Source organism: Aulonocara sp. 'chitande type north' Nkhata Bay, linkage group LG16 (genome assembly GCF_057382095.1).
Source record: "Aulonocara sp. 'chitande type north' Nkhata Bay isolate Kocher_YH1m ecotype deep benthic linkage group LG16, A_spYH_male_GT1.1, whole genome shotgun sequence".
NCBI lineage: Eukaryota > Metazoa > Chordata > Actinopteri > Cichliformes > Cichlidae > Aulonocara > Aulonocara sp. 'chitande type north' Nkhata Bay.
The window spans coordinates 9,884,229-9,909,884 of record NC_141359.1 but is presented as its reverse complement, the minus strand read 5'-3'; the positions used below and the strand labels follow the sequence as shown (position 1 = coordinate 9,909,884).

Below are 25,656 nucleotides of genomic sequence, written 5' to 3'. Positions count from 1 at the left end.
ATATGTATTAAATTATGAATACATAATCATCAAAGCACAAAGCGCAACGTTTTATGAACTGCATTTGTTTTGTTGTTTATTTTGTTTTCAGCGGTGATTAAATAGCACTGTAGGCATATTGAGATGAAAACATGAACTTGCAATTGTTAACATGACGGATATTTGTACTGTCTCTGGAGATGCATGCACAGTGGCAGCCACCAGGGGGGAGCTGTGAGTTTTCAGTCTGAATTCCTTGCAGGAGCTGCTGATGTGCTTGAGTCAGGAATGTTTAAAATTTGAGCTAGACTCAGAAAACACAAATGCTGTCTTGTTTTGGAAGAAGAGGCCACACAAAGCCCAGTGTTTTCCAGGCATGAATACTTTAAGAAGAGCTTCCATTTCTCCTGGTAATAGCAACCACAGCTAATTAACCACATGCAATTAATATGACCCAGTCGAGGCTAGAGTCTTGCCCTGAAAGGGTCCCTGGAGAAAAAATAGGGATGAGGGAAAAGGACCAATGAAAATGAGCAGGATTTAGAGTCGGGGGCCAGGGCAGAGGTTTGGATGTGAGCACCTGTCACACACAGCCTGTAAGTGATAACTGCTATCAATGAAGGTCAGCTCGAAACACATCAGGGCCTCTCAGACTCTTTGGATCTCCGGTGCAAAGCCAGTGAGATTGTTGGACACCTGTCAATCAGGATGGTGAGGGAAACAATCTGGACAAGGCTGCTGTGTCTCTGCTGTTAGACAGTTAAGCTGATCCAAGGCGGTCTCACAGCATTCTCACGGAAAACCCTGTAACAAGATAACGAGCTTACAATATCACACCAATATCACGCATCATTTTGGACACTAGCACATTATGAAGGGCGTAATATGTAACAGACTCCCAAGCGGTAAAGGGGCTTTTGATTATCTGTAAAGATTCTGAGCTTTAACAAAGCACAGCAACACCCAGAATTTTCTGATTTTATTTGAATCCTAGAAACATTGTAGGCAAATCGAATCAGATCTGAGTGTGCAAATGTGTATATTTCCATCATATGATCAGTAGTGGCTGTTATGTGAACCATCCTGCATGTTGTCCTAAATTGAGAGTTCTACACAATGGCTTGCTGCTGGGTTCATTGCACCATTTTGAGGGAGCCACAAAGGACAGAGCAAAGTAGACAAAGCCTGAAGGTCCATAGCTCTTTTCCTCATTCTTCATTTTGGAAGCTCTGCAGAGCTACTGCGTGGAATTCCTAACAAAGCTTAATGATCCAAGCTGAGCTACAGGCCTGTTTAAAAACACCTGGCACACCTACTTAGTCAGAAATCTGCTCCCTAGAAACATTTTGCCTCCTGTGGTGCAGATGCAAATTCAAACATATGTTGAATAATTAGCTAAAATCAGACACTTGATATGAACTTTTTTTCTCCAGCAACACGAGTCAGCAGATTAGAGGTCGTGACTATATCCAACACTGATCTCACTGGCACTGGATTTTGCCAATGCTGTCCAGTGTTTATGTGTGAAAGCAGAATTAATGTGGGATCTTTGGGACCCCTGGGAATTTAGAGACCCTGAGCAGTTGTCTTCTTTGGTAGTTAAACCAAACGTGCAGTGTTTGTTAGTGAGTAATTCTTTCCGTTCTGGAATTAAATTAATCTTGTATCTGTACCAGTTACTCTGCCTTTATATAAGACTTTATAAACTCTTCATGTGTGACAGAACAATCTGAGACTTGTGGTCTTCTTCTTTCAATTCTTCTTTAAAAAAAGTATAATTTTATCTAGACTTATGATAAAGGCTCTATCCTATTCTCTTTTGGTTTGTGCACACAGGTGTCAGTATGTGTGTGACGAGATAGCGGTTGATTCACTCTGGGGAGGCCTCAGTTCTTTTCTAGCTGCTGGCTAAGCTTCCTTAAGGAAATGGCATTAGTTCAGGGAAAAGATGCAACGTTCCTTAAAACCCGTGGTTATCCTATCTGGGGATGACCTCTGACATGTCTGAGAGGACCATGGAGGCAGTGGGGCTGGATTGAGAAGGGGGATAAGAGAGTAAGAACGACACCACGATGATTGAATTTTGTTTTTTTTGGTTCAAGGAGGGGGTCTGAGGATTTAGCAAGAAATCAAACCCCCTCCTCTTCTTCCCTCTGTCATCCCCAGGACCTTGCAGCTGTCCCTTTTCCCTCTAATTTTTCTGTCAGAATTTAGCCTATAATTAGCAGAAAGACCCCAGTGACTCTCCACACATATGCGAGTGTGTGCCCAGGCAGCCCAGAACTAATGGTCTAAATCCACCCACCATACACACACACACCCTCCTCCCCATCAAGCCTCCAGATTGCAAGAGTGACAGGTTCACATGTAGAGACTTAAAGCTGAACTTCGGACTCACTGACTGTGCAGCCTTAAAGGGCAACCCCACTGAGGTCTCCTCGACAGTGCCAAGGGGCATCTTTAAGCTCCCACACAGTCCTTCCCACTGCTCGGCATTCCTGTCGTGGCATGAAGCCCCCACCTGCTGCCCGCATCGCATTTAAAGACCGGTTTTATAGAACCGGCTAAGATTCGGGGCCTGTGAAGTTACAAAGGGAAAGCAGAGCCCACCAAGTGTTCACTCCCTATGCTTTCACTGGGAAAAGGGTGGCAGGAAACTATAAGACCTTTTCCATTACATCCCATCTGAGCCCATCCGTGTCAAGCTGCAGTTGTGTAATCAAAGAGCAAGGTCGTGCTGTTATAGGTCGGCGGTCAGTCAATGATGAATTGAGATATGTGTCCTGCTGCTGTGACTGGGATGTGTAGTTCAGTCACTGGGCTTTCCAAGAAATCAATAAGAAGAATCATTCTAATTTTGTAACCTGTAACCTGTTACAATTGCGCCTCGTAAGCCAGGAAACATATCGATACTGCATATCACGTGTCAAATAATCAACGTATTTAAGTACATTTATCTCATTATATCAGTTATAACATCTAAGAAATTAAGTTCCTTTTAAAAAATTACTTCGTAGCGTTTCCTGTTACTCCTGACCCCATGTTAATCTCAGCCAAGGTTTTCCTAATAATTACCGGCCAGGCTGTATGGCAGAGACTATAAATAGTTCATCCTGTTATTAAAACTTTAAAACATTAAAACAGATGCATAGCATAATATCTGTTTTAATATAACACCTGTAACTGGTAACTATAGTTATAAAATAAATGTGCTTAAATAAAATGCAAAATGCTTTCCAGTATATTCCAGTACTGCAAAATCATCATCTTTAACTATGTTGCACTGTAGTTTAATTAATGTCAGTTCATAGTGTTTAATACGTTTAACGTGTGAGCACATAAAAAATCTTTTTCTTTTTTGTTATTGTTATTGAGAAAAAAAACTAATTTTTGGGGGGAAAATGTCTTTCATGAAAATACTACTCCTACTCAAAAGTCCTCCCTCACCAATAAACTCATACCATGGGAGAACAGTATATTTTTAATGGAAGTGGAAGAAGGTCGGTGCAATATCACACCAGCCTGAAATCCAAGCATAACTATTTCCAGTGTAATACCAAAGCATAAGTCAGCGTGCAAAATGAGACAAATGCCAGCCCATATTTCGGACGCAGCAATATTTCCGAGGAAACACGACACTCATCCTAGTGTAAACCGTGTCGTTAAAGGTATTACAAAGTCATTCTTTTCCCCCTTTTTCTCACACTTCATTTGGGCATTACTCTCGTTTACAGAGGCTTTCTGTGGTTATGGAGGATTTGTGTGGTTTATCAAGTTTTCCTGGCTTTTCTCCCTTGAAGCCATGACACTAAATCACACATTTGTCTAAACAGATGTGGGTTTTACCCACCGTGACGTACGAATTGTACTGAGCACCTTTTCACGTTTTGTTACACGCAAACGTGTGATTGATTCAGCACTGGGACGATATTTCCCGGCATCCACGGGAAGTGCACATCCATAATCTGTCTTTTTTTTTAAAAAAAGCTGTAATTTGTTCAAAACCCAGAAATGTGTTTGGCCTTTGGGGCTAAAAAAAATAAAACTCTTTTCCTTTTGCTTTGGTTTACTCAGAACTGTCTCACAGCCACAGTGTAATGAATGTAGAGGCAGCTAAATTTAGCTGAAGAATATTATAAGAGAATATACGATTTATAATTACAATACTGGAAATGAAGTAGAACTCAAAGAAAGTTTGAAAAAAAGTGTGTGTGTGTGTGTGTGTGTGTGTGTGTGTGCGCGCGCAGTGGGGCAAAACAACAAAAACATAAAAGGTGCTGCAGCTTGATTGACAAGTTCATGTGGGAAATCTTTACCATAGCAACGTAACTTTGGTTGCTAGGAATAACACAAGCAGATGGATGGACGGTCTGATTTTCCGCACTGACCCACAGTAAGCGAGCATCTGCTAGTGTGTTTATTTGTGTGTGTGCTTGCATCTGAGCTTATGTGCCTGCGAGTGCCTGCCCATATGACCATATGTAAGTGTAAGGACCTTGGTTCTCCGTGCCCAGAGTTTTGGCACAGGGAAAAAGTATTAGATTCAGAGGACAAATAATTAACTGACATCAGCTGGTGAGGTCCAGCGAAAGGTTGCTGCTACAAATATAGAAGCTTTTTTTTTTCCCAATAAATCGTTGCTGGTGCATGCAGAGGCCTTTGGATTGACAGAAAACATTGTCCGGCATTCACTACAGCTCTGATTAATGTGACAGAGAGGTCTTTCAAGTGTGCACCGAAATAGAACATCAAACGGTTTGGACAACAGCAAACGCTGGCCTCCCTCATATAACAGGAGAATTTGCCTAGTGCCCTGTCACACTGGAGGACACAAGGAGTCCTACAACTTTTGATTACACCCAAGAAATGTTCTTACCAGTAGTGTCCCTTTTTTGAGTAATAGATACTAATAGTTTGAATGATGCCTGGCAGCCTGTCTGATTATGACTATGATTGTGATGGTGTCATTTTATTTATCATGCAGCTAAATTTAGTTATAGTGGTTTTGTGGATGGATATTTAGTTTTAACTTCAATGTGCAGAAGCCCAAGGTACTGTCCAGTCTTTCACCTCAACTTTGGTTGGTATTGGTTTAAAAACACCTTTTGCACGTCACAACAATAGTAAGATATGCAAGTTAATAGAGTCTTGTGATATTTCTTTAACAATTCACTTTATAAATGTGATAAAAGCAAATGTGTCCAATGTTTGTTTGTTTTTTACATCAGGATTTTTAGAAGTTATAATGTAATGGCCAAGGTGTTAGAAGAGACGTGGTTGTGGTCACAATAGAATGAATATTCTTCGCTCGCATGAAGCTCGTTGCTTCGAATGTCTGGTACTACAGGTAAATAAAGTTGGGTGCCTACACGTCTGAAGATTAGCAGTAGTAAAAGTTAGTGTGTGCTTATAGTAAGACTGCTGCTAGAGTGAGCTGCGACAGCAGTTTTGCCCACTGTAATACACGTGTGAAGACTGTCAGTAAACACCTCAACGTATCAGGGTGTTGAGAGATAGTAGCGAGGTGGTCTGGACACTCAGTTACCAGTCAGTAACATGGTGATATGTGGGCAGCTTCTCAGGCACCCAATGTCAGCATCACTGGGACCAGAACTGCCACAAGCAGGGGAAGGACAAGCAACCCGGTTTTCAAATTGGGTACACTGGCACTGAACTCGCTGGCGTATCTGTGGGTTCAAACATTCTGGTGTCATAAAATTAGCACCTTTCTAAAAAGACGGAGGGTGATGTTTGGAGAGGAGCCTGCCAGCATGATGGTCGGGGATATTTTGACAGCTGCCTAGAGCCATGGTTAATAATGAAGCTGATATTTTTTGCTTTTATTGACCTGTCAGTTCTTATCAGAGACTTTCACCGTGAACAACCATGTTGGCACGTTGAGACCCTGGAAAGATGAGCGGGCCTGCAAGGTGACAGCGTGTGATCGTTGGCGCAGAGAGCCCCATTTTGATTCTGGATTTGAAAACACAAGCTGCTGTCACAAGTAGAGTTTTAGTTACCTCAAATGAGAGTCAGATCATTGAGAATAAATTCAGAGTAAATATACACAGCTGTGGGAATCATTACCAAATTATTTACAGCAATCTTTTAATAATTGTGTCAGTTCATCTTAGATTTTTTTTCATGGAAATGTTGAAAAAAAAGGACGCACTTTAAAATCAACAAAATTTCTACTCACAAGTTCAAGTGCAAACACACAAACATGCCCTCTATATACTACTGTATGCACACACACATACACAGAGACCGGTTCACAAACGGGTTATGCTCTGCAAACAAGGTACAAATCCTGACAACTTTGCACACAAAGTTGAGCCCAATATTAGCCTCCAAGGTAAACCATCATCCCGGGTCCAGCTCTTGGGCTTCACAAAGACCCACTGTAGTTATCACCTAAAGTGTGAATTGACTGCTCTCTCTGCTTTTTTATAAACAATGTGGGCAGCCAAGAAAAACATCATAATTCCATTTATTTACTTTGAAAAAAGATGTAATCTCTGGCCCTGGATATCTTTTAGTGTATCTTTGGCCAAAACAGGGTGTACATTTTTACACACCCCTGACTCCCGCAGTCCAGTGCTCTCAATCCTCAACGCTTTTATTTAATTTTCACATTCCTACTCTATGGCTCGCTTGGATTGAAAAGTTGGGGGGTGGGGGGCAACGCTGGTAGCCTAAAGGTTAAAGAAGCTGGCTTGTGATCACATTTTGGGAGGATAACAGCAGGATGGGGAAAATGAATGAACATGTAGAAAAAAAAATTCTGCAGCCGTTCTGTGCACGTCTTAAGCAGTAATGTGTGTATTTGTGAGGAGGGCAGGAGCAGTTCTCAACGCCAAAAAGTGAGCAATGCATTAAACATGTACAAAACAGAATCTGTGGCAAAACTGGATGAAGTTAAATAAAGGAGAGAGGAAAAATAAGAGGCTAGTTGGTTTAATTCAGTTTCACATCATCTGGATAGCTCCACGCCGCCTCAGTGCTGTAATGTTTATCTAGTCCAACTTAAAGAGTAGGGGACAAAGGACAGTTGTTATTCTTTTGTGGTGTCATCAGGATACAATTAAGCTGTGTATCGCGAAGCATGGCTACATATCAGAAACAACCACACACACGCACACTCCTGCTGAGATACGCTGTACAATATGCAGGAGCTCATACCGGTAGTCTGAGTCCCAGTAAAGCATCATGGTGAGAGATTAATGTGTGTAGTGAGGAATCTTCATGTGATGTGACGATATCTGGAACATGCGACGGCTGCCCACTCGCATGCCCGGGGCGCGCTCACTAGCCTCCTTTTAGCTTTCCACTGGCCTTTAATGTGTAAAGCCTACCCTGCTGTAATTTGCGCTCCTCTAAAACTGAGAAGTGACTCAATGACTGGCAAGGTTACACTGACCCTGTGAATGCTGTGCTGTCCCAGCAGCACAGCATTAAAATGCAACTGATGGAGAATGGAGTAATATAAACTTTATTGCAACCGCAAGTGTTCCCATCCAGCAATGTGGAAGCTCGGTACACTTAATCTTTCATCAGCGTATATTGAGATATAATACACATATATAAATATAATATATTTGATGTATTGTTGACAACAGAAAAAAAGAAAACGGTGCCTTAGATTACTGACCTCACATGGGCTGCCCCATTCTGAAAACAGCATTTAAAAAATAAATACATATAAATACATAAAAAAACAACTTCAAGATGTATTACTATGCTGGCTTTCTATTTATATTCTGTGTGTATTGTATATATGCTCTGTACCTTGTGGACTATCTATATCTCCATCTGGCTGAACAGGTGCAACCTTATATGCAGTCAAAGCGTTCTGGAAATGTATCCCCATAAATCAATTTAGATATAATTACAGACAACACTATTCATCAGTCAGCATGGGCTCATATCATGTCGTCTGAAATGATTATCATAGCAAGCTATTTTCACTGATGGAGTGATCAAATCGTGGTCTTCTCTTTCATCTAATGTACCTTCAGACATTTGTACCTTGGAATGAGAAGCCATGCAATTGCATATAGAATGTATTATTATGTAGGCTCCTGTGTGTTAATGCATATAATGCATTGTGTATAGCCGAGCACTGACATTTGGATGACACTTATACAAGATGGATTAGAAATGAAATGTTCTAATGCCCAAATAAATGCTTTAATTTGGTGCAAGATTTTTTTAAGATAAAACTAATCAGTTGGCTCAGTTTATGAACAGTTGGCTTATCTTTTTGCTTGATGTTCGAATCGTATTTATTCTCGATGCATCAATCGGTCTGATTTACTGATTTGCTTAATTTGGAATTTATCCTAAACAGTAACATTGTAGCACACCTAAGCTACATTGGGTAAAATGCCCATCATTTAATTTTAAGAATTTGTTGCCAGGTACAAACATGGGGAATAGTAATTGAATGCACTTGGTTAGGTGTGAGCACCTGCATAAAAGCAGATGTTTTGGGAATTTGATGGTCTTGTGTTTGTGAACATAGTGCCACTATCTTCCTGGATTGAAGTTCACCCCAAAGTCAGACCATGCAATGCTCAAAAACACAAGTTAGCATGATAAATGTTAATGTTTGTGAGGGTGCACGAGTATGGCTTGTTTGGGGGAGAATTCCTTTTCTCTGTAAAAAAAAAATGCAAGTGTGGCAATTGAGCTTAGATTTGATAGACCCCACAGGACTTCTGGAACAATGTCTTTGCACAGATGAGACCAACTTAGTGACGTTTAGCCACAATGCACAGCACGAATCACAAAGCACAGATACCTCTTGTCAAGCACAGTGGTGGAGGTGTGATGACTTGTGCACAAGACTTGAGCACCTTACAATCGTTGAGTTGACCATGAACTTCTTTTTATGTGAAAGTATTCTAGAGTCAAATGTGAAGCCATCTGTCCATTAGTTAAAGCTTAGTGAGTATTGGGTCACGCAACAGGACAATGATCCCATGCATACCCAGAAAATCTAGAAATAGAATGGGTGAAAATGAAAAGAGTCAAGTCCAGACCTCAACCTGATTGAAATGCTGTGGTGAGACCTTAAAAGAGCTGTGGACAAATGAATGCTGACAAATCTCAGTGAACTGAAGCAATGCTAAAGACCAGCTTTTGTGATGGCATACAGTAAAATTAAATGTGACGTTACAAAGTGTTTGTAATGCCAAGACTGTCAACTGTTCAACAGTTAGATCAAAATAAAATGACAATTATATTAAAAGTAGAACATTTTCAGCAGAGAAACAGAAAGAACAGTACTATGCAGCCAATCTCATTGGTGCACTGTCCAAATGAGAAAAGATGGATCACACTCTTCTTAGTTGACAATCATAAAACTATTGGTCCACGTCCACTCTGGTGACGGACTCAACTTGTGTGGCAATCAGGCAAAGTGCTGATTAATTAGAAGCCAGCTAATTGGTGGTCATCTGAAATAAATGTAACGACCTGCTGACACACAGTATGAGCAGTGTAAATGATCTGGTCCATGGCACCATGACAGGAGGGTGAAGACGGAGGTGCAGTGGAGAGAGAAAGAGGGAGAGAGAGGCACAGTGTATAATATTACATTTTATGCACGGACGACTGGTTTTCCAGGACAAGCAGCACACGATCTACTATAGAAGGATGAGATCTGTCCTCAGATCTGATGGGGCAACTGCCATAGTTTGGCTTAAGGTTAAACAGAACACACTATGTTCATGTCTACTACACATTCTAATACAAGTTTTTTGATAATCAGTTTCAATGGTGAGCCAACTGGCAGAGTGAATGTGTCACAATTGTCAGTACCAGAAATATGATGATCTTAATCATTTACTCGAATACGCCACATGTTTATGTTTATACAGTGGCTGTCAGTAAGTCTCTGAAAAACACAACATAATCCTTTGGGTTTGGGCCAATATATCATGTGCTTATGACACATGTAGACTGTAGTTTGTGTCTCAATTAAGACATAAACTGTGGCCAGTATTCCCAGCAGGCTAGAATTAAAGCCAGCTGGTAATGTTAGCTTATTTTCTGATTATCCTTACTACCCTTACCATTACCATTATCCTAAGTTCTTTCTTTTTCTAACTTGTAACTGGCCATTAAATATGGTAGGTGAAGAGCCAGATGTTTCCCTTTGGAGTGTGTGGCGGAGACAGACATGGACAACAGTGGATAATGGACTTAAAATAAGACCCATATCAGTTGCATTTTAAGACAATGACAAACAGCCTTTGTTGTTTGGTGCATTTGTTTTATGGTACTTACTATGTTTGTGTTAAAAGTCTGACTGGGAGCTAAATTTACCAGACAGGACCATAGAAATGTGAAGGACCTCACTTTAAAAACGTGAAACCTGTGCCAGTTGATATGAATACATTCTGACCCTATAAAACTTGGCTTGGCCCACTGATGGTAAAGTAATTCTGTGGTCCACTCTCTTACTCTCTTTTTCTCTCTGTCTTTCCCTGGTACTGACACTCTATATCTGCAGCTCAGCCATTGCTGAGGTGATTAAAGTAGATCTGAGCCAACAGAGTGAAATGCAGTCTGCAGGAATGTTCCACTTGACCATCCAGAGCATACCAAGTGAGAACGAGAGGTAATGTTTGGGAGGGGGCTTAAGTTTCACTAGACCTTCTAATGTCAAAGCAGTCAACAAAACATTTAAGCTAATAAAAAATTAGATGGGTAGTGACGTTGGCCAAGATAGCCAACTGATGTAAAAAATGTTGTTTTAATATTAATGGAACAGGCCTGAAAGCATGAACATGCTTAATGCTGCTTTATTTGTTTTTATGATGTAAAGTGTTGCCTAGATTAAAATTCTTTAGTGAGAGCTGAGAAGTTAATGCAACAAATTACAACTTGCTTGTAGTTAACAGTAACTAAAATTGCAACTCTCACTTAATATGCAGTATCATTTGTTACATTGTTACATGAACATACAGGCACTTTCTGTCATTGTTGTGAACAGATTTCAGCACCTGCTCTTACGCACAGATGATTGACACACACACACACACACACACACACACACACACACACACACACACACACACACCTTCATGTAGAGGTCACTGTTACATTCTTTAGACAAAGACAGATTGCCTGTTGCACAGGTGCTCTTCGAACTTACCCCCTCCCTGCTTTCAGCCACACACATACACATATACGCGCTCACATGCACACACCAATCCAAGACCCTTATTCTATGAGTTCGGTTCTCTATTCTCTCGTTTCCTGCTGTTAAAGGACAGTCATTCATAAACTGTAATTCAGAACGAATACATAAATCAAAGATCACACAGTGGGCTGAGAGCTGTGAAGGGATCTGCAGACTTTTGCCCCTTGGGTCACCGGTGCTATCCAAACCCAGTAAAGCTCAACCACCAGGGGAAAGAGGAGAAGGGTATGGAATAGGAGGGGCAGGAAGGTGTCACGGCACTGTTGGTGGACCAAAACAGAGCCACCACAGTGGATAAAACAATAGCGATTGTATTACTTCATACATGAGGAAATATTGGTTGATTCTTTGTCGATGCTGAAATAAATCCTACCTTATGTCCTTAGCATTCTCCTTTATTTGGAGGTAACAATATAAATGTGATGTTTGATGCTGTGGCTTATCACCTGGAAAAAATGTGGTAGTTTCTGTGTAATAACAAGGAAATCTGCAAATCTGCAATAAACAGGTATCAGGGCTGGAAAATGGAAAACTCCACCTTTTATAGTAATACTTCCTGCAACTGAAAACTTAGGACCAGAAAATCAAGTCTGTATTTGCTGAATGCAAATGTCATAATCGTGAAGCAAATTACTAGGAAGCAAGTCATTTATGGATAGTATAGTACTGTATATGCAGCTATACAGGCTGAATAATGGTCTAACATATCAACTCATGTCCGCTCCTATTATTTGTCTTTTGGTTTCCACCAAGTAAAAAGTAAAAAGTATTAAAGACGCTTAAAAATCACCAATCTAGGTCTAGACACAAGTAAATACCTGCTAAAATAAATAGGCAGTTGTCGGCATCAGTGTAAAAGTTGTGTTAGTATGGTTTGAACATTAACTTTGGAAAGGGGAGCAGAAAGAGAATTTACATGTAGATAAAGTTTCACATTTAACTACAGCTCTGCAGAGCTTTGTGAACACATGGAGGTGGAGATTAAACTCTCCATCAGCAGTTCAGACCAAAGGAAAGAAATTCTAGCTGTGACCATGCAGAGACTGAGATTGTTTAACGCTTGATGCCCGGGCACATGGCTTGGTGGAAGAGATTTGTTTTTCCCAAAACCTGTGTTGCAACAAGATGCCCTGTCCTCCTCACCTTCCATCTGATCTGCTCTTCTCCCACTGATCCATCATCAGATGACAGTAGTGCCCATAGCTGAATTTCTGCTCCACAAATAGCCCAGCCAGACAAGCCTCACTTTTTTGAGCCTCTGCAATCTCCTGCTATCTACAGTTAGTCATGCGTTATGTGTGTTGGTCTGTGAACACACTGAATCTGCAAGCATGACAAACCCTGTGGCTGTCCTCGCCGAACCCCCACGCCAAGATATTTTAGGCCCATAACCCCCTGCTCTCTCTTTCTGTCCTCCTCTCTCCTTCTACTATTCCTCCAGTCTTGCATCTCTCCCTATTCTATCGTCCCATCATGCTATTAATTATTTGCCTGGTGAAAGAATACAAGACAATACACCTTTAAGGACATAAGGGATCATTTCCACATGGTGCCAGCAACTTTGCAACTTTTAGGAAATATTCTTTCCCAGCAAGATGTTTCATCAATGAGCATCATGAATCTGCCAACTGACAAAAGTTAGCACTCTGCAGTCTGTCAGTAACTCACCCCTGTATGATGAGGAGACATCCACACCAACAATTAGAGGTTAATAAATCTGTTCCCTATTTTAACACCTTGATTCTCCTCTCCAAGGGGTCCCTCGAAAGCATGGCTTTTATGGTTGGGGATGTCCCTGTCTGCGAATTAACTGCTTAATGAGATGCTGGAATGTTAAGGTGACTTATACAAAATCTATTAATATAATATAATAATCCGAAATGTACATAGGTGTGTGTGTTTTTGTGTGTGCGTGTTGGGGGGGTTATATGTGCATTCCCCCGTCTAAGCACCTGGCCTGAATGAGAGCTTATAAATTCCAATGATAAGGAGAGGGGAAGTGTCACATAGCAGGGTGTCATTTTTTTAAGATGTGAGGAAATGCCACCCAGCTTGATTTCCTTTTCAAATACAGCAATTCTGAAAATAGTTCTAAATTTCCTATGTTCTATAATCTTGACAATCTAGCTAAAAAGTGAAAACAGTGGAATATTTAGCAACTATCAGTCTCATTAAGACATCTAATCATTCATTATAACCCTTGTCTCAAAGGTTGCTGATAGCCAGCAGACACAGTGTATTAGTCATAGTGTTTGTGTGTACCTGATGAATATATCTTCCAAATTCACAGTAGCGTTATTCTAACTGAAGGAAAGAAAACCCATGTAGAAAACTGTTTAGCCCACTGAGCAATGGGTTAAGATCATTGAATGTATATAAAAGTTTACCGCAGTGCAAGCAAGGCAAGCAATGTTTGTCCACTGAAAAAAACAAAACAGAGATCAATGAATCCTGTAAAGCCTGAACCATGAAATCATTTCCAAATTTTTCAAAAAATTGAAGTGAATAGAAAATAAGTTAATAATAATAATAATAATAATAAATTTTATTTATGAGCGCCCAAGGACACTTTACAATAGGATAAAACAATTCATACATGCAAATTAAACAAAGTATTAATTTGCATGAGTTATGATTTGTATAATTTTTACTACATTTGGCATTTTTGTGCAATTATTGGACAAAAACAGCCTGATTGTGTGATTTTATGCATCAGGTTTTTCAGAAACAAAATCATACTATCACACTAATGATGCAGAGATCTCAAAAACCCATGTATCAAATATGATACAAGTTTAACCAGCTGTTTTACTAACACCACTCTTATTTTTCATTAATATTTTAATCCATCCATCCATTCTTTTCCGGTTGTCCTTATCGGGGTCGTGGGAGGCTGGAGCCTATCCCAACTGCCATAGGGCGAAAGGTAGGGTGCAACCTGGCCAGGTTGCCAATCTGACGCAGGGCTAACACGGAGAGGCAGACTTTTTTAATCCCATGTAGGTGTTAACAGATAAGAATATCACACAGTGCCTAAGCCACTTTATTCAATTCTATGCTTGCTTATTGTAAAAGTCACAGAAAAAAAACCCAGCACCGAGTGACAGTCACTGCTCTCCCACTTGTTGCCAGTGCTAATGTGCCTTTTTTGTATTCTGGCCACCAACTGAAGGAAAGTCAAATTATACCATTTTGTAAATGGTAAATGGTAAATGGCCTGTATTTATATAGCGCTTTACTAGTCCCTAAGGACCCCAAAGCGCTTTACATATCCAGTGAATATCATTCCTCATTAGAATAAAAAGCAGTAAACTCGAGCATGCAGGAGCAGACCTACCTTATGTTTGATAACTTGCTACCATATGAGAACATACTGTCCTTCAGATTCTGAAGCTGAGCACCCCTGGCTTGTAGCATGCATGTAAAATGCTTAGCTTGAGGTTTCACAACCTGTTTAACGAGTAGCTATATCTATCTTTTATTTACAGTCTGTGATTCAGGTGGCAGTGGATCTGGCTTTATAAGCTTTGCTTTAACGATCCACAAAATAAAACAAATGTGAAAAGGCTACAGTTCTCTTTTACACTAAAGTGAAACGAGAGACTATCTGTGAGTTCAGCACAAACATACCCTCGAACAACAAACACATGAAAATATTAGAATTATATAAACTCTGGATTACTCACAAATGTTGTTGAGTTAACACAATGAAAAGCATGGTAAACTGCATAGCCTCTACCAGCCTGGACTTTGTATTTTTAAATTAAAACTTTCAGTTGTTTCCCAATATGTGCTTCCTAAAATAGCGCATCCCCTCAGTCCCCTCAGTGACCTGTCTGAAAGCCTCCTGGCACACAACCCTGTGATGACTCTCCTATTAAAAGGGATGCTCCACACATAATCTCCTCATTAATTGCTGGTCAGACAAGATTATTAAATTTAATTCTATGGTCAGTCGAGATACTGCTTAATTTATAATTGCTAAATCAGGCAATTTATCAACTGAGGTTTTCTTATGTTTACATATCAGTATTAATTCAACAGCTAGGGGTAGTGAGTGGATCAGAGAGATTACAAGAACTTTTTTTGAATCATAGCAAGTTACAATGACAGGCTCCTCTGGTAAAAAGCAATTTTACCTGATCTTAGTTAACCTACTTCAAGTTTCCATCAGATGATCGGTGCACTTAAAGTACCAGTAAGTCAAGAAAATATCCCTCACACCATGATACAGCACAATTCAAGACTCATTAGAGCAAGCAACAATTCTCCAAACTTCTAATAAACTATTTTAGTGAGCCTGTGGAAACTGTAGCTTCAGTTTCCTGTTCTTAGATGACAGGAGTGGCAACCGGTGTGGTCTCTGCCGGTATAACCCATGTGTTTCAAAGTCGCATGACTTGTGTGTTCAGCGTTGTTACGAGTGGTCATTTGAGTTATTGTTACCTTCCTCTTGGCTCAAAGCAGTCTGACTGTTCACCTCTAACCTCTGACATCAAAAAGGCATTATCGCCCAGAGGCTTGCTGCTCACAGGATACTTTCCCTTCTCTCATCCCATTCCCTTTAAACCCTGGAAATAGTTGTGTGGAAAACTCCCAATAGACCAAGGGTTTCTGAAATACAGCAGACCGTCTGGCACCAACAACCATGCCACATTCAAATTTATTTAAATCACCATTCCTCCCCATTCTGATGGTCGCTGTGAACTTCAGTAGGTCATACTGACTATGTCTACATGCAATGTAAATGGCTGATCAGACATTTGTGTTAACAGAGGCTGTGAGTGTAAATGAAGTGCTTTGCTATTTAAAGGGATGAAAAAAGATACTGAGGTTGTCTGCTTGAGCAGTGGTATAACCCTATGCTGTTTTTGTGATGATAGTTTTTAGCAGTGGGAGAGTTCTAAGTGCCATAAACCTGCAACAAAAGTGATTACAATATAGTTGTTTAATACGCAGATTTCATCACATAATCACGAGGAAGTTGCAACAGCTACTCATGGCAGCCTATGCACAACCTCTAACTTGAGGTGTGCATCTAGTTGTAAGTGGAACCTTTTCACTGACTGAGCAAAAGCAGGAAACTTTACCAATCAGACAAAATTGCACAAAAATATGCGTAATTACAATGTAATAAATCAAACAGTGCTTATTATTTGTACCACACTTTCCCAGTAAAGAAGTGCACAGCAGGAGGACTTGGTGTGAATGTTGTAGCTAGGTGCATGATGGTCTGGGGAAAACGATCCTTTGTGGTGAAAGTAATAGATAAACAAACAATTTTGCCGAATGTCATCATCTTCCCGCTGGGTGTTTGTCGGCGGAGGTCAAGAGGGTAGAGGAGAAAACAGGGGTGGAAACATCATAAATCAGAAGGATTTTAGAATCTGATGACAAACCTAATTCCTGTCTGAAAAGGGCCGAGCTGCTCCCCCCTTCGACTGTCATCGAAGCTGGCCTATAAACATCACAGCTGTCACCCAAACGCGCCTGGACTGCGAAGGACATGCCATCGTTCCTCTCACATGCTCGTTCCGTGGGCCAATTCTGGACTGCGGGGGCCGTCGAATTCCACTTTGCATTTTGTCACATTCGGCCACAGTGGGGGCTTGAGCAGAACTTCACCAACGCTGCCACCACCACCCACTATTCCCTGTCACGTCTGACCATCTGTTGAAGGGCATTGGCTCCCCCAAAATCAATTTATTTATCTATCACTCCGAAAACAGTTTGTAAAGCGTTAAAAACCGTAATAGTGTAAGGGTGAGGGCTAAAGGCGGGGAGAGGAGAGAGAGAGGGTGGTGAGTGGGTGAGAAAGGGGAACGGGGTGGGCACGCGGTGCTAAATGTTGTCACTGCGAAAGGTGAGTAGGCGAGCTTTAGAGGCCATTTTCCACTCAACAGACGCTTTGCCTGCCTCCCGTTGCCCGTTCTCCCCACCACGCACACGCCACAGGCAGCGGTAACTAGATAGCTCCCAGTGAGCCCACTCTGTAACCTATACAACCAAAGCTGGTAACTCACTCACTAAAGGTTTTTTTAAAAAGACATAAAATTGCACTCAGACATCCAGGAATCTGGGGAGCACATCTCACTGTTCCAAAACAGCTTCATTACCTTTAACCTAAAGCAAGATGAAACCCATGATGTACAGGCAATGGTTTGACTGTCAAACAATTCTATTCGTTCTGGACACAAACAGAAAGGCATGCAATTCATTTTTCATTATTCAAGCAACACTCCATTTAACATAAAGCAGATTAGAGAACAAATTCTCATTTTTGTCCTCATGCATGACCGATCTGATGTCCCAGCGACAGTGTCATTTGTCTGTGACTTTTAAAACTGTAACGTCTCATTAATTAAAAATAAAATGATGGAAATTACTTTCAGGTCATCAATTCTGATGATTCTACAGAGCAGGAAAATTGTATCACTGATCTTTAGATAAAAACAAATAATCCGTTCGCACTGTGTCAAAAACCCAAAATGTGCTGATTTTCAAAGCATTTTTTATGAGTCATTGCTGTAACAGCGTATTTTCCCGACACAAGTGGTCGAAATTCCTGACTAACTGCTGTCCTGGATTTTTCCCTCTCACATGGCTTAGATGTAAATGGCCACAACACATCATAAATAAGAAGACTGTCGCAGGCCCTACTTCCTGTGTAATTAAATCAACGTGTTGTACTATATGTGATGCTAGAGAATGCCTTCATGTGTGTTCACCATATGTGAGATGATACCCACACATTCTGTCTTTATCTGTCTACTTGCTTTCTCACAAACACTCACACACACGTGAATGTGTTGTATGACTGCACATTGAACTGTTTCTGTATCTCTTAATGAAGACCTCTGAAGGTTTGCATCCAGCTGCTGGGTTTATTGAACCCCCAGGAGCAATTTTGGGAAGACCCTCTGTAGCTGTTTGTTTTTGGTTTTAGTTTTAAAAGAGGCTAAGGCATTCGTCAAGACTGACAAAGATGAACACTAGCTGACTAGGCATTTATTGCGTCTTACAAGAAGTGCTGTTTTTTTGTTGTTGGGGTTTTTTTTTCCACATGTATTAAGTGTTTCTGGAAATTACAGCTAGTGGTTTAAATCATGGTTAGAGATTCCAGCTCACTATGTATCATCCCTTTTCTTGTCATTGATTCACTGATGTGATACTCTGCACTGTTGTAAATTCTAAAATTTTGGTGCTACAATTAGAGCAGGGCGATATGGCCAAAAATATTTATCACGATATATATTTGAAAATTTGCGATAACGATATAACTGATGATATAATTGATGCGAGTCAAAATACAACTCCACAACATTACTAGTGCAAAAAGACAACCTTCCATTTATTTTCACTTAAACAAGAAGCTGGTTTTTATGTACATTAAAGCTTTATAAAAATGTAACAGTGCAAATGCTAATTCCTTGCTGAAAGTTTAACCAAAAGGCATTTCCAGTAGAAATGGGCTGACATATCCTGAGCATAACCATGTATAATATCCACTGAAGTTAAAAAGAGGTGCTTTGCAACATTAAACTGCAGTGTGCAGTACGTATTTTTCGGACCATAAGGTGCACACAAATGATACAATGCTAGGCAACATGATAACATTGTGTTATCTGATATGGAAAATAACCTTCAGTGGCCTAAGATGAAACTGTGTGAATATTTTGGTTCCTCAAATTCTGATCATATAGAAGGAATTTGTGGACACACAAACAAGCAAACAGACAGACAGTTTGTGTATTATAATAAAATGCAATCGATTAAAGGCGACATGAAATGCTTTACATATAAAGGCTAATTTACACCACTGTGCCCTGCTCTCACAAACTGAAACAGATGTAACACTATCTGTGAAGCTGGGTTTAAGAAACAAGTGTTCAAAGTTAAAGTTTTAAAAACAGGTTCAGCACCATCTTCTGTCAGTACGGAACGTGACATTCTGTGATTGATTGTTGTGGCTAGGGATGGGTACCGGTAGCACCGGTTCTGACATAAACGGTAGTAACCAGACCGAAAAGCAGCGCACATTTCGGTGCTTTATTTCGGTGCTTTTTTTTTCCTGAGATGTCATACACTTTGGATTCCAGCCAATCATTTTACCTTTGCGAGCGTAGTCGGCGGGCCCAGGCATGTACGTTCTTTTAGAGCAGAGCTACAGATTAAAAATGCCCAAAGCGAAGCGGTCAAAAGTCTGGCTGTACTTCACAGCAAAAGATGCAAACTCAGCAACCTGCAACAAGTGCTATTATGCTGATACTGATGATGATGGCAGCAGCAGCCGCTCTTCTCTGCGCGAGTAGCTTAATGTTGTGCGTGTGTAATTTACGTTGAGTAGGCTAACCACGTTATTACATTAATGCATGTAAGGTGAACTAGCAAACACCGTCGTAGTTACATGCGGCTGTCTTCTTGTTTGATGGCAGATACTCCCTTCACGCTGGCCAAAAAGGCTAAAATGACCAAAGAAAAAGTGGAAAACAGCTAAACAGGTTTTTGGACAAAGTTTGTTTTTTCCATTGTTTAAGCACTGCTTCCAGCCAAGAGCGATGCCATAAATCCCCTATAGCTGCAGAAAAGGCTAACATTGTTATCCTTTTACAAAAAAACAGCTGAACATGAGAGGTTTTTGGACCAATTTTGTGTTCTCCATTCTTTAAGCACAGGTTCGAGCACCGGTTCGAGCACCGTTTAAGCACCGGCACCGTTTCAAAAGTACCGGTTTGGTACTGGTATCGGATAAAACCTAAACGACACCCATCCCTAGTTGTGGCTAATAGCTAACATAAACATTCGCTAACTAGTGACAGAATCTATAACTCAGAGGAAATAACAACACTAAAAGTTTAAGGGGATCACATTTGTGCTGTCGCTGCCTGCAACAATGAGTTTATGTTAAGAAACTGATGGTATACTGTCCATTTTCACTTGTCGTGTCCAAATTCATGAGCTGCATCCTCCTGAGGACCCGGCCTTCGCGGTCTACGTGGGCCGGGTCCTCAGGAAGTCGGGTAAGCCGGAAGTAAACGGCTGTGGAATTGGACGGTCTAGCCTTCTCGATCTACTCCCGCCCTTAAATCAGAGTATTTCCGGCCGTCAGCGCCACGGCACGAAAATCGAAAATGGACCCCGAAATCTTTCTCCGTTTTTTGTGTTCATTTTTAATTATCAACGATCTAAAAAAACTGTCTCGCGGTCGTCATCGCCGGCATGTTTTGTACTCCAGGCTCATCAGAGAAAATCATATCCAGGTAAAACTATTAATCTAGACGCATTTAGGAATTACTTAGCTAGTTTTATGGATAATTTCAGTGACTGAATGACGGCGGTCATTCAAAATATATGAACAAAATCCCTTAGAAAATGTTCTTCTATAAGTTTACATTTATTTTCAGTTATTCATATGATCTGTTACTTATTTTTGTACATAAAATTGCAGTAAAATTGTCAGAAAGCCAAAAACAGGGTTATTTTTGAGTTCACAAAAAAGCTTAGCTACACAGATGAAATGTATAAAATGTTATTTCTCAGTGTTAGTATATTTTACTCAAGCTTAGTAATCAGAATAATGCTTTGATGTCATAAAATAAATGAAGTCATACCTTTCTATTAAAACTGATTATGCTGTTCTCCACCTTTTCCTTAACCAGACAAGGCCGTTGTACTGCAGGATTAACCAAAGTGTACCAGTCCTGGACCGTTTTTTTAGCCAGGAGGATCCAAGGCCTGATTTTCGGCTAAGCAGGGAGTCTCTGGCAGTGTTGTTAAATCTCCTGAACCAGGATCGGCGGCATGGATGGGGTGCCACAATTGAGATACTGGTGTTACTTTTCTGGTTGGCAAGTGGAGCATCCTACAGGGTGGTCTCAAGAGTGTTTGGGATGCCGCGTTCTACTGTCCACTACATCGTCCACCGAGTCACGAAAGAGGTGTTGGCCATTCGCTACCAGGTCATCCACCTCCCAACAACCCCAGAGGACCTGGAGGTAGTGTCCCGTGGGTTTGCAGGGCTGGCACGCCACAGAGCCTTTATGAAAGCGGTGGGTGCAATTGACGGCTGCCACATACGCATCAAGTGTCCAAGTGGCCCTGATGGTCAGTGCTATAGGAACAGAAAACTGTTTCCATCAATCATCTTGCAGGCGGTTTGTGACCATCGGGGCCGCTTCATCGACACATACGTGGGCTGGCCTGGGTCGGTGCATGATTCCAGGGTGCTCCGCCACAGCCCACTGTACAGACAGTCAGTCTACCCTCCTCCAGGGCATTTCATCCTCGCAGATGGAGGGTACCCATGCCTCCAGCGTCCACTCCCCCTCATCACACCCTACAAGAGGCCAGTCCAAGGTGTGGGAGCCCAGCGCTTTAACAGCCATCATTCCAGGGCACGCTCCATAATAGAGCGTGCTTTTGGGATGATGAAGAACAGGTTCAGGGCCATCTTCCTGCAAGCGCTGGAGGTGCACCACACCTTTGTACCTCATGTAAGTGACCACCCAATGTCAAATTAATTGTGTGTGCGTATACATATATATATGTATGTATGTGTGTGTGTGTGTGTGTATGAAAGAATAATGTGTATATGTATATCACTACAGGTAGTAACAGCATGTGCCATCCTCCACAACATTTGCCTCAGTGCTGGTGACATTGTGGCTCCTGGGGATGAACCTGAGGAAGATGGAGCAGAGGATGAGGGGGAGGCTGGATTGGAGGCAGTCAGTGGTGCTCTGTGGCGGGACCAGCTGTCTGCCGAGGTGTCTGCCCTGGAGGAGGTACCACCAGACCATGACTACTGTTAACAGGCAAGTAAACATTTATCTAAGCATCTTTTTTAATACCATTTTTTCAAACTGTTGTCTGCTACAGAGTCACAAGTATTATACTAGTAGTGAATCCACTTTCTCTGGTTTGCATATTTCTGAAAAACCTCTTAGTGGTGTGGCAGCCGTCGATTGAGTCAGCCCTGCAAACCCGTGGATGGACGATGCAGTGGACAGAGGGAGGAAGCATCCTAAAACTCTTTGCAGACCACCCTGTGCGATTCTCCACTTTCTGACCAGAAAAGACAAACCACGGGTCACAGTCGCAGCACCCCATCCATGTCTGATCTTCTTTCGGCAAATCCAGCAACACTGCCAGAGATTTTCTGTTTGTGTGATCTTTAAAGTATATTTGAAAAAAAAAAAAACGGTCCAGGAACAGGTCACTTTGGTTAATCCTGTGTGAAAATTTGTAAATATTTGTATATATTTTTCCTTCTCTGACTAAAATTCATTTTTTAGAAATATTCTTGTTTTATTATTATTTACCTTTGAAGAGTTTTAAATTGACATTTAAAGTTTATGTTCATACATGTTAAAAACAACTAAATAAAATGAGTTCAGCGAAATCTGTTTTCATCAATTTATTCATAGTGGAAAACTTAAAATAACACGTAGAAAAAGGTAAGAAATGTATTAAAAAAAAAGAATATCTGAAGGCACAACCAATTTGGGAACTAATTTTCATTAATCAAAAACTTTTAGTATGACATAACAAATAGAACAAAGTAAGAACATATCTGAATATATTTTTAACTTATTTAGGAACTAATCTTTCTAGAATGGAAAAAAGTCTGTCCATCCTGTCCCTGCTCTCCTGTTCTCTCCTCAGCCTCCCTTTGGTACTGCATGTCCTCTTTGATGAGCTCAAGGAGCTCATCCTGTCTTTCCCTTTTCCTCTTCCTTCCCGTTGCTGCTGGCTGACCTCCTTCCTCATCTGTCTCCTCTTCCATCTCACTTTGGTCACCCACTGCTGTACTTGGCCCTGGAGTGTCCTCAGGGAGAGAGGAAATAAGGACAGGGGGCCTAATGGAAGGCCTCTGTCCCATCACCTCATCCATGAGGCCAAACCAGGGCCAAGTAGCAGCAGTGGGCTTCCCACTGACTCCCTCACCTGACCCTGGACACTTGCAATCCTAATGGCAGAGGAAATCAGAAATGACAGACAAATGTAAACAATACAACTTTTAGTAAATGTGCATTTATTAAATTTCATTCTTAATGCAGGCTAGAGAAACTGATCAGGAGGGCTAGCTCTGTGGTCGGCATGAAGCTGGACACTCTGGTGACAGTGGCAGAGAGAAGGACACTAAAGAAACTGCTGGACATTATGAACAATGCTGGGCATCCTCTGCACACGGCCATTAAAAACCAGACGAGTCTGTTCAGTGACAGGTTGCTTCTCCCCAAGACAAGAACTAACAGACTTAAAAACTCCTTTGTCCCACACGCCATCAGACTGTTTAACTCCTCTCTGGAGGGGAGAGGGAGGGGAAACAGGAGGACAAAGGAGGGGGGAACAACTAAGCTGTAGTGCCTCTTCACCTCACTGTACAATACCTTGTGCAATACTTTTTGTAAATAGTCAATGGTGCAATAGACCTCAATACCTGAAATGTGCAATTCACTTGTACTTCTGTCGGTGCTGTGCTTTTTGGAAATAGAATTTCCCAGAGGAACCCACCCGAGGGATTAATAAAGTTCTATCTTATCTCTCTCTTAAATTATCTTCTTGACAGCACACATACTTTGTATCTTTTCTTTAAGTTGTCCCACTTCTTTTTGGCCTGCAAGGTGGTGACTTTCCCTTGTAGGCCCATCTTCTCAAGAATAGTCCTGATCGCACACAAAAAAATAAGAGAAGAGAGAAAACCATGACAACTATGATAATCCCTAAATCCAAAAGTTTTCACAGCAGAACACAAGAGGAATATCGTCTGGACATCACAGGTTCTGTACAGAATGAGGGTTATTGAAACCGTACTCAGATGAATATGATGTGTAAATTGATTTATTCGTGTACCTCCATCCCACAGTCGCTGAATTTTTTACCCCGGTGAAGAGGTGATCATTTTCTCCTCTAGTTTTAATAAAGTCTGCCGTTTGCTCTTTGGTCCCTATAAACATATCACAAAAACGATTGGGAAAAATGTAAGCGCCAATGGAAAACCGTGGAACCCACCATACAAGCTAGTTTACGTCCACTTTTTATGAAGATTGTTTAAATAAATATTACAAGTCTATGCAAATTCACAACCCTAACAACATAACCGCTATAAAAATTTAACTTTTGTACCACCAGATTTTCACATACTTACATTTAAAAGTGTATTCGTCTCCCGGTTTATCCTTTTGTGCCGCCATCGTTACGTGAATGAAGTTCTGTGCAATGAATTCTGGGCTGGCAAGCTGTCGAGCTGGTGGGTGACAGACGTCACCGAAAACGTCGAAGCACTTTTGCAAATATGCGATATCTTGACAAACAAAGCAGATATTTGAAGTTTACACACCCACATTCTCGCCTGAAAATATGTTAAAAGTTTATTTTGTGACCCAGAAAGATTAATAAGAGTAATTTTAAAACTTAGTAGCGGCCGCCATTAGCCGGAAACTGGAGCTTGGCTGGGCTGCGCTATGAATTCTGGGATATGGTGGGCCACGAAGGACACACCCGACCAATCCTTCAAATTCGGGGAAAAGGAGGACTCGTTTGTCGGCTGCATTCGGAGCAGTATATGAATTTGGACAGCCTTCGGCGCGTCGCTGTGACGTAATCGGTCTACAAATGCGGCCTCAGGAGGATGCAGCTCATGAATTTGGACACGACTGTAAACTCTCTGGATTAGTGATGGGTCGTTCGCGAACGAAATGGCTCTTAGAGCCGGCTCTTTGACGTGAACGACGCGAGCCGGCTCCTTATCGCGAGCCGTCAAGTGGGTTTTTTTTTTTTTCTTTCTCTCAGCCTCTCTCTCGCACTTTTTTTCCGCTTCACTCTGCACGCGAGCCTTGTGCTTTACGCTGGGCAGAGGGGGGAGGGGCGGTAGTTACACTCAGTAGCACAGGAACTAGTGATGTGCGATACCACTGATATCCTTTCCGATCCGATACCAAGTAATATTCAGGGTGGTATCGACGATACTGATCCGATACCGATACTTTGTACAAAACGGATTTTATTTATTGTATCTCAAATTATAGCGTCATAATGATTACAGGACATCAGAATACCTTCTTCTTATCACTTATTAATGCAGAGTTCATCATATAGAAATAAAAAAACTAAAGTTGTGTGCTATTTGAACACCTTGCCTGCCTGGAGGACTAAAGGACTCCGTGAGAGACTCTCACCCTAGCAGCACCTGTCCCTCTCCTCCTCTTCAGTTCGCCTCAACATACGCTCGTCATATTTTGTGATATGATTTACTCTGAGGTGTTTGACAAGGTTAGTGATGTTGCCACAACCATACATGCCAACCCTCCCGATTTTTCCGGGAGAATCCCACCTTTCTCCAGATTTTCCACCCGGACAACAAAGTTGAAAAACCATATCGCAGAATTCATAGCGCGGCCCAGCCAATTCCAGTTTCCAACAATGACGGCAGCGACTTAGTTTTAATATCACTCTTATTTCTC

At 41.2% G+C, this 25,656-nt stretch overlaps 1 protein-coding gene across 2 annotated transcripts; it reads right to left on the bottom strand.

Moving 5' to 3' along the window:
- Positions 1-656: 656 nt before the first annotated feature.
- Positions 657-24,688, bottom strand: LOC147310987 (uncharacterized). Of its 2 annotated transcripts, none has more exons than XM_086266599.1 (4): positions 24,342-24,649; positions 24,047-24,140; positions 23,772-23,859; positions 657-783 (listed from the first exon to the last, which is right to left on the bottom strand). In XM_086266599.1, the coding sequence occupies exons 1-4, from the start codon at positions 24,385-24,387 to the stop codon at positions 772-774; spliced, it is 240 nt and encodes a 79-aa protein (XP_086122725.1). In that variant the 5' UTR covers positions 24,388-24,649; the 3' UTR covers positions 657-771. The 2 variants fall into 2 exon arrangements, with proteins under 2 accessions (XP_086122725.1, XP_086122724.1); XM_086266598.1 differs by lacking the exon at positions 657-783 and adding an exon at positions 22,433-23,159 and having other exon boundaries at positions 24,342-24,688.
- Positions 24,689-25,656: the final 968 nt, after the last annotated feature.